The 10,382-nt window shown below is 30.2% G+C and overlaps 1 protein-coding gene across 1 annotated transcript; it reads left to right on the forward strand.

Annotated features, from left to right (window-relative positions):
- The first annotated feature begins 1,200 nt into the window (after window positions 1-1,200).
- LOC108727516 (uncharacterized) lies at window positions 1,201-9,928 on the forward strand. Its single transcript, XM_018455667.1, has 10 exons — window positions 1,201-2,003; window positions 2,316-2,415; window positions 3,163-3,273; window positions 3,903-4,058; window positions 4,323-4,373; window positions 6,192-7,060; window positions 7,329-7,428; window positions 8,770-8,880; window positions 9,491-9,646; window positions 9,875-9,928. The coding sequence occupies exons 1-10, from the start codon at window positions 1,201-1,203 to the stop codon at window positions 9,926-9,928; spliced, it is 2,511 nt and encodes an 836-aa protein (XP_018311169.1).
- Window positions 9,929-10,382: the final 454 nt, after the last annotated feature.

The raw sequence follows: 10,382 nt of genomic DNA on the forward strand, positions 1-10,382 counted from the left end.
GTAGCGCGAGAGCCTCCTTAAAAGAAAACATAATGACATCAGATAATGACATCAGATGTATAATTACGCAAACATTTATGAGATTATGTGTAAAACATAAAAAATTTCAAAGAGATATATGTATCTTATTTGACGCGAGACACATATCGTATATCTCTTGATACTATATAGAACACTATACGCGCAACAAAGATACATTAATAAATAAGATCAATAATTATCGTCAAAACCAACATTTGAATCATTATTGTCATTAATATACTTTCAAAGATATATAGTACTACTAATAATTTATAATTTTTTTCATGAATGCCATAATAACTCAAATCAGATTTCTAAACCATCCTATATGAAGTACTTACAGAATCTGTAGTACTGAACTTCCACAATTCAGCGATCAATAAAAGTTCAAAGTTTTTTAACGTACAATTTAGAATATTGGTAATATCAACCGTATATAAATGTCAACTGACTAACATTTTTGTTTGAATCGAAAGATCCGTAGCTGTAGTCGAAGATTAATAATTAATTATTTTATGATTAGATTCACATTCACTACTTAATATACATTTAAATAAAAAATTAATGAATAAAATTAATTGTAATGTTAGAGTGGCACAGAGAGTTATTGGCCAACAAATTATATAAAAACTTAAGAAATATGTATGTCCGATTTCCATATCTATATAATATTTTCTACATTTCATGACAGTGTAACTTTCATCACTATAAATAAAAAATTACTAATTCATTCTGTTAATCGATATTCAAAAAACGTGATTAAAATATATTATCGAATCAAAAAAGCCTATTAAATTGAAAAACTTTCAGTGTCAATTACACGAACGTTTCCTTAAAACGTTCATAACACGCGATATTCATTCGGACTTCGGGTAATAGAAACTTTCAACGAGCAAATACATCGATTGAATATACGTCCATATTTAAGTAAGGGTACTTCTACATAAATTGATATTTTCCGCGCAACCAATCAGAGATGTTCCACGTTTTCTATTACACGGAACTGAATATTCTTATTGGTTACGCGATACGCGTTGTGAAGAAAATATCCATATGGAAGCTTTATAATGTTAGACTGATCATCAAACTCTTCTGAAGATTGGCGCAGGCGCTTCACATATTCCAGTACGATGAAGTGTCCATCCATGGTAGTACGTTGTGTGCTTTCGTGCAGTGATAATGTCAAATTCCAAATATGCTCCCGAAAAGGAGGGATCAAAAAAACATATTGATTACAGTTTACAATTTAATCGATGGTTTCTTAAGCCAATCGGTGCGTGGCCAAAAAAAAATACATCGAGTTCAGTGTGTAAAATCATGATATTATTACAAATTTTCATTTGTTCAAGCATAATAGCAGTCCCAACGATACCGTGTTTATTATATGTGCTATTTGAGGCAGAGAATATCCAGCAAAAACTAAATACCATGATGCCACTAATCAACAGATTTATGAGCTCGATGCATTACTGGGTGTTGCTCAAACGTAGAGATGACATTCACAAATTGATACGACATATGGAGACGGACTGGAATACCGTGCAAAGGATCAATGAACGTGAAGTGATGTTACAACATGCCAAGTTCGGCCGTTTCATTACCATAATCTGTGGGATAATGCTGCAGGGCGGTTGCCTATTGTTCGCCCTAAGACAATCGATGAAAACTGCTACCATTACCATTGGCAACGAGACTTTTACAACGCATCTGACAACGTGTCCGATTTATAGCAAAATCATCGATACGAGATTTACCCCTCTGAATGAAATCGCGTTGGTACTGCAAAACCTGGTAATATTAGTAATAAGTTTCTGTACTGCCGGTGGTTGCAGTCTGGCTGCTGTCTTCGCAATACATGCTTGTGGTCAGTTGAATGTTCTGTACGCGTGGTTACATGAACTAGTTGAAAACAATGCGAAGGGAAATGATAAGACTGAACAAAAACTGGCTGCTATAGTAGAACATCATCTTAGAATATTGAGGTATTTCACAAGCAGGCACTCGGTAAAAAAAAAATACACATCTTCTAGTAGTCTACAAAAAACTTCTAAATTACAACCCAACATTCAAATTAATAATCAACGATTTAAAAATAGATGTTTTCGTTAAAACTAAGATAAATTTACTTTCTTCTTGTGAATTACTAGAAGGAAGTAAATTTATCCTACTTTTAACGTAAACATCTATTTTTCAGAAGTTCGTAGTGAATTGTGGTCATGAAAAGTATAAGTTCAATGAACCGATGACTATCTATAAAGAAATTCTACTGTGTTATATACATTTATACATTTCAGTTTTATATCACAAGTGGAAAGCATTATGCACAAAGCCGCTCTTGTGGAATTAACGGGATGCACGATAATTATGTCCTTGCTTGGATATTATACTATTATGGTACGCTAGTAACTAAATGTAGAAAGTCTTATTAGACATATCAAAATATTCGTTCACAAGAAAGCAAATATCGCAATTCTACTACAAAACTGTATTAAATCTGTATTAAAAACGGTAACTTATACAATAAAGACAAGCTCATCTCATTTTTAAATTTACATAGTAAAAAACATTTTGGATTTGGGATAAAAAATCGGTCGTTGACAAGGTACTGTGCAGAATTTTTAACATACTCATGTGTTAATTTAACATGTCATTATGTTGAACGTTTTGTATTAAATTGATGTACAACAATTATTAGTATTAAAGAAACAAGATTCATGAATAGGTTAACGTATAATAAATAACAAATTTTTAAAACGTAAATTCTAAGGTAAATGAATAAAATGTACGTATTAATTCAACATATTATAAATCGACACCTGAGCCACAGAAGACATAGACCTTCACACCACATGCGAAGAAGACCGCTTTTCATTCATTTCTTGACAAAGACCTTTCTTCATATTTTTTTTGATATAGCATCTTCTACGGCTCAGGCGTCGAAATATTAGTATCATTTTACAAATATACTTTCACAATTTTTGGTTGAACATTGTATTAAAGTGTTTCTTTTTTTGTGAATTCTTTACATAACAATTGTATTACTTTATAACATACATGTGTTATGTTAATACAAAAATTAGAATAGATCGTTCGGCATTTGAAATACGTTGTAAATTTAATACAAATTTTCCAATTGCATAGGCTTGGGAAACACTTGATACGGCAAAAGTAACATCTTCCCTTATTGTATATTTATCAATGGGTTTCAATATATTTATATTCTGCTACATCGGAGAGATTATCACAGAACAGGTTAAGAATTAAAAGATATTGAATCAAGTACCTCGATTCTGTGACTGTTAATAACAGTTCAATATTGTAACGTTATCGTTGTTTTTACAATACCTGATATTTGTGTAACAATAACATATCGATACTTCTCTCTCTCTCTCTCTCTGTTGTTAAGAGTTATAAAATCGAGATACTGAAAATAATTTTGATAATTCAGTCAATGACCGCGTTCAATATGTAATGTTTCATTTGCAAGAATTAAACGTTTTTTTCGTTGAGATGAAACTATTTCTCTAGATCTAAAGTATAATTCTATTAGTGCGTATCGCAAAGAAAGCTGCAAAATAAATGAACGTGGTCATTGGTTCCTGCCTTCAATTTTTCAATAAATCTATGTTATTAAAAATGTATTATAATAAACAAGCATGTTATAATAAACAATCACTAACCGCTTAATGAACTGTTTTGCCTGCTAAATGCAGGTAATATTTTCAGGAGAAAGTGGAATATAATACTTTTACATTAATAGAAAAAATCCTAACATATAATTACCTAACTTTTAACAAAACTGAATATTTATTTTTAACATCTTATTAATCTGACTAATTAAGTACTTTTCACAAAATTTAACTCTTATGTCAATTTGTTAGTGCAAACTTGTTGGGGAAATGGCATATATGACTGACTGGTATAATCTACATCATAAAACCGCACGTAGTCTTATTCTGATCATCGCTCGATCGAATGACGTAATTAAGATCACAGCAGGAAAATTATTCCGTTTGTCTATCGCAACATTTGGTAATGTAAGTAACTTTCCTTTGTTTCATTAAACATTTGGTAATGTAAGTAACTTTCCTTTGTTTCATTAAATAATGAATTAATTTTCTATATATACTTTGTTAATTGCGAATTATGATAATCTTATAAAAATTCGACTAATGAACTATCCGTTATGTTCATACATTTAATTATACGAGTGTGTATGATTTAAAATTTAAAATTTTAATTTATCGTGTAGAATGGTATATATTGTTTTGCATTGTGTAAAAACAAACATGTTGTTTCAGGTAATTAAAACTTCTGTGGTATATTTAAATTTCTTGCGAACAATGACTACATAAAATGATCAGTGAAATATACGTTAAGAAATACGCATAATATATATTTTGTAGAATAAATAAATACATCTAGAAAATAAGTTTCAGTAAATAAAATCAAAAATTACATAAAACTTGAGATTAAATTATTTTCAAATGTATATATATATGTACATATAATATTTTATAATTTTTCTTATGCTTGTTATTGTAATTTCTATACTGAAAAGTACTAATTTTAATATTTATCAAAATTTTATATTTACCTTTTTATCAGAATAAGAAACCTGCATATAATCAAATAAAAAAGAATATAACAGATAGATAAAGCACATTCATTTCTACGAGTTTCGTCTCCTCTTGATTTTCTCAACACGCGATATTCTCTTTCTAACAGTAGTACTATAAATTCGCGACAAACGATTATTGATTGAACGTGTTACCCTTCCGAAGCAATTGTAATATCACGTTATTCATCCAACGTTTTCGAAGGTTTGGTTAGGTTCTACTACATATTCAAATCTGGTACAATGAACCCATTCGTGACAGTGCATTGCATGCTTTCATGAAGTGGTCATACTGAACATATGCTGGTAGTGCTTCTCATTTCATGGCAAATCGACACTGTCTTTATTATTCATGAAGTACAAAGGAAAATAGAATGACGATTGTGTCAACCATTGGTCTTAAAATAAACCACTACACAGGTGTCGAACATTAGTGTCGCTTGTGTTACTAAATGGAAAGCACTCAATGTGTGGTAGGAAGCGTTGGATTAAATAAATATGACGATTGCAATTAGCAATCGTATATGTTGAATGTTTTTCTTATATTATTACAACTAAGAGTATTATCTACGCGTAGAACAGAAACGTATAGATAAAATTTTAAAAGTTAAATCGAAAACTATAAGCAAGAGCTTTACAATAAAATGCGAAAAAAATTTGTGCAGAGAAGTTTTATTCTAAAACTCGTATTTTTACAGCAAACCGTCCTGAAGTACAAAATCCGTAGTATCAAACCTCTATAATATGGATGAATAAAAGTTCGAAGCTTTTCTATGTACAATTTAGGATCCTACAGCCGTATACGTGAACGTGTAAGTACGACCATAATAAGTGCCATCGCGTTTAGACGTGATTAAAATTTTAGCTAGGGTCAAAAAGATCTATAGTCAGAAAGGATAATAATTTTATATCATTTTACGTTCACATTCACGATTTAATACACACTACATATATAAATCAAAATTGATAAATAAAATTAGTTATAATATTAGAACGACACAGAGTAATTAGCCATCAATGTAGGCAAAATTTCGATTCCCATATATATACATTTATAATATTTTCTATATTTCATGATATTGTAATGTCTATCGCTATAATTTATAAATAATAAAACTCTACACATTTATTCTGTTAATCAAAATGCAAAAAACGCTGATATGATTTAAGAAATATTATGGAATCAAAAAGGTCTGTTAAGTTGAAGCACTTTCAATGCCACTTACACGAATCTTTCCTCACAATGTTCACGACACGCCATATTCACTCAGACTTCGGGCAATAGGAACTCTCAACCATAGTTTCTTCCACCATGCTCTCAACGAGTAAATATATCGATTGAATGTATGCCCCTCTCAGAAAAAGGGTGCTTCTATATGGATTGATATTGTCCGTGTAATGCGTATTGCTTAACCAATCAGAGATGTTTCGTATTTCTGTTACTGATTGTCCTTATTGGTTACGTGGCAGTTGCGAAGGAAATATCAGTCCATGCATGAAAGCCCTTTCTAATGCTAGATTGATCATCTAACTTTTCTGAAGATTGACGCAGGCGCTTCTTCATATTCCGATGAGTTATCGTCCATGGCAGTACATTGTGTGCCTTCGTGCAGCGATCATGTCAAATTCCAAATGTGCACTAGGAAGCGACAGGCTAAAGAAACATATCGATTACAATTTACAGTTTAATCATTGGCTTCTCAAGCCGATCGGTGCGTGGCCACAAAAGAATGCATCGAGTTCATTATGCAAACTCATGATATTACTACAAATTTTCATTTGTTCAAGCCTAATAGCAGTCACAACGATACCGTGTTTATTGTATGTATTATTTGAGAAACAGAATATCAAGCAAAAATTGAATGCAGTGGGACCAGTGATCAACAGATTTGTGAGCTCAGTACAATACTGGGTGTTACTCAAGCGTAGTGGTGACATTAAAAAATTAATGCGACATATGGAGACAGACTGGAATATCGTGCAAAGTATCGATGAACGTGAAGTGATGTTACAACATGCCAAGTTCGGTCGTTTCATTACCGTAATCTGTGGGATAATGCTGCAGGGCGGTTACTTATTGTTCGCCCTAAGACAATCGATGAAAACTGCTACCATCACTATTGGCAACGAGACTTTTACAACGCATCTGACAACGTGTCCGATTTATAGCAAAATCATCGATACGAGATTTACCCCTCTGAATGAAATCGCATTGGTACTGCAAAACCTGGTAATATTAGTAATAGGTTTCTGTACTGCCGGTGGTTGCAGTTTGGCTGCTGTCTTCGCGATACATGCTTGTGGTCAGTTGAACGTTCTGTACGCGTGGTTACATGAACTAGTTGAAAACAATGCGAAGGGAAATGATAAAGCTGAACAAAAACTGGCTGCTATAGTAGAACATCATCTTAGAATATTGAGGTATTTCACAAGCAGGCACTCGGTAAAAAAAAGTACACATCTTCTAGTACTCTACAAAAAACTTCTAAATTACAATCCAACATTCAAATTAATAATCAACGATTTAATAATAGATGTTTACGTTAAAAGTAGGATAAATTAATTTTCTTCTTGTGAATTACTAGAAGGAAGTTCATAGTGAATTGTGGTCATGAAAAGTATAAGTTCAATGATCCAATGACTATCTATAAAGAAATTCTACTGTGTTATATATATTTATACGTTTCAGTTTTATATCACAAGTGGAAAGCATTATGCATAAAGCTGCTCTTGTGCAATTAACGGGATGCACGATAACCATGTCCTTGCTTGGATATTATACTATTATGGTACGCTAGTAAGTAAATATAGAAAGTCTCATTAGACGTATCAAAATATTTATTCACAAGAAAGCAAATATCGCAATTCTATTACAAAACATGTATTAAAAACGTTAATTTATACAATAAAGACAAGCTCATCTCATTTTTAAATTTATATAGTAAAAAACATTTTGGATTTGGAATAAAAAATCGGTCGTTGACCAGGTAGAGGAAGGTCACCGATACTGACATAGGTCTCCTAAAGCGACATCCCCTTATTTCTTAAAAACTAACCTTTGCACCTTATTAATACTAATAAAAACGTGATCTGTTTAGCTAATTAAAGAAGTACAAACTCATAATTCATATATTTGTGGCTTATTTCTATACCAAATCAGCTAAAAACAAATTCTATGAATCTGAGAAGAAAATTCTTATGGTGTTCTTTTGCATATTGCGTAATTAAAATAATGGTGACTGTATTATTGATAATATTATGTCATTTTAAATGTTTATAGTTTCATAAATTAATTTTCTGTACAGAATAGGATATATTTTTATTTATAGAAATGGAATGTTGGCATTATTGCATACTATGTCAGTTTTGGAGCCCATTTTGTCAGACGCTCATTTTAACTTACGAAAAACTTAATTGTTGCAAAATTGCAAACAGTATTATAAAAACTACTTATACTATTGGATAGAAGACACTTTTTAGTTTGTATTTATGTTTTTGAAGTTGTATTTTTACCTTTCGTTTAAGAAATATTGTCTAAAAGCAAAGTGATATGCCGGTATCGGTAACCTTCCCCTACTGTGTAGAATTTTTAACATATTCATGTGTTAATTTAACATAATGTCATTATGTTGTTTGAACGTTTTGTATTAAATTGATGTGAACAATTATTAGTATTAAAGAAATAAGATTCATGAATAAGTTAACGTATAATAAATAACGAATTTTTAAAACGTAAATTCTAAGGTAAATGAATAAAATGTATATATGTATTAATTTAACATATTACATATCGACGCCTGAGCCGTAGAAGACATAGACCGGTCTTCACGCCTCATGCAAAATAGATCGATTTTCATTCATTTCTTGATATCGACCTTTCTTCATATTTTTCTTGATGTAGCATCTTCTTTCAACGGCTCAGGCGTTGAAATATTAGTAATATTTAAGAAGTATACTTTCACAATTTTTGGTTGAACATTGTATTAAAGTGTTTCTTTTTTTGTGAATTCTTTACATAACAATTGTATTACTTTATAACATACATGTGTTATATTAATACAAAAATTAGAATAGATCGTTCGGCATTTGAAATACGTTGTAAATTTAATACAAATTTTCCAATTGCATAGGCCTGGGAAACACTTGACACGGCAAAAGTAACAACCTCCCTTATTGTATATTTATCGCTGGGTTTCAATATATTTATATTCTGCTACATCGGAGAGATTATCACAGAACAAGTTAAGAATTAAAAGATATTGAAACCAGTACATCGATTCTGTGATTCTTAATAACACTTCGGTATTGTAACATTATCGTTGTTTTTACAATACCTGATATCTGTGTAACATATCGATATAAATCTGTTGTTAAGAGTTATAAAATCGAGATACTGAAAATAATTTTAATAATTCAGTCAATGACCGCGTTCAATACGTAATGTTTCATTTGCAAGTATTAGAAGTTTTCTTTGTTGAGATGAAACTATTTCTCTAGATCTAAAGTATAATTCTATTAGTGCGTATCGCAAAGAAAGCTGCAAAATAAATGAACGTGGTCATTGGTTCCTGCCTTCAATTTTTCAATAAATCTAAGTTATTAGAATATATTATAATAAAGAAGCATGTTATAATAAACAATCATTGAACGCTTAATGAACTGTTTTGCTTGCTAAACGCAGGTAATATTTTCAGAAGAAAGTGGAGTATAATACTTTTATATTAATAGAAAAAATCCTAACATATAATTACCAAACTTTTGACAAAACTGAATATTTATTTTGAACATCTTATTAATCTGACCAATTAAGTACTTTTCACAGAAAATTTAACTCTTATGTCAATTTGTTAGTGCAAACTTGTCGGGGAAATGGCATATATGACTGACTGGTATAATCTACATCATAAAACCGCACGTAGTCTTATTCTGATCATCGCTCGATCGAATGACGTAATTAAGATCACAGCAGGAAAATTATTCCGTTTGTCTATCGCAACATTTGGTAATGTAAGTAATGCAGATATCTTTGTTATTTCGTTAAATAATGAATTTTCTATGTACTTTGTTAATTGCGAATTATGGTAATCTTATAAAAATTCGACTATTGAATTATCCATTATGTTCATACATTTATAATTATACGAGTGTGTATGATTTAAAACTTCAAATTTTAATTTATCGTATAGAATTGTATATATTTCTTTGCATTGTGTAAAAACAAACATGTTGTTTCAGGTAATTAAAACTTCTGTGGTATATTTAAATTTCTTGCGAACAATGACTACATAAAATGATTAGTGAAATATACGTTAAGAAATATGCATAATATATATTTTGTAGAATAAATAAATATATCTAGAAAATAAGTTTCAGTAAATAAAATCAAAAATTACATAAAACTTGAGATTATCAGTCATTAAATTATTTTCAAATATATATATGTACATATAATATTTTATAATTTTTCTTATGCTTGTTATTGTAATTTCTATACTGAAAAGTACTAATTTTAATATTTATCGAAATTTTATTTTTACCTTTTTAACAAAATGAGAAACATGACTCCACATAATCGAATAAAAAAGAACATAACAGATAGATAAAAAATTTCTTGCGAACAATGACTACATAAAATGATTAGTGAAATATACGTTAAGAAATATGCATAATATATATTTTGTAGAATAAATAAATATATCTAGAAAATAAGTTTCAGTAAATAAAATCAAAAATTACATAAAAC

The sequence above is a fragment of the Mycetomoellerius zeteki genome, unplaced genomic scaffold, assembly GCF_001594055.1.
Source record: "Mycetomoellerius zeteki isolate Tzet28-1 unplaced genomic scaffold, Tzet1.0 scaffold502, whole genome shotgun sequence".
NCBI lineage: Eukaryota > Metazoa > Arthropoda > Insecta > Hymenoptera > Formicidae > Mycetomoellerius > Mycetomoellerius zeteki.

Excerpts from the sequence above, each read along its gene's own strand:
- LOC108727516 (XM_018455667.1), top strand. The coding sequence starts at position 1,201 with ATGTCAAATTCCAAATATGCTCCCGAAAAGGAGGGATCAAAAAAACAT. Across the intron at positions 2,416-3,162 it reads TTGGATATTATACTATTATG|GCTTGGGAAACACTTGATAC; the intron begins GTACGCTAGTAA and ends CCAATTGCATAG. Across the intron at positions 3,274-3,902 it reads GAGAGATTATCACAGAACAG|TGCAAACTTGTTGGGGAAAT; the intron begins GTTAAGAATTAA and ends TCAATTTGTTAG.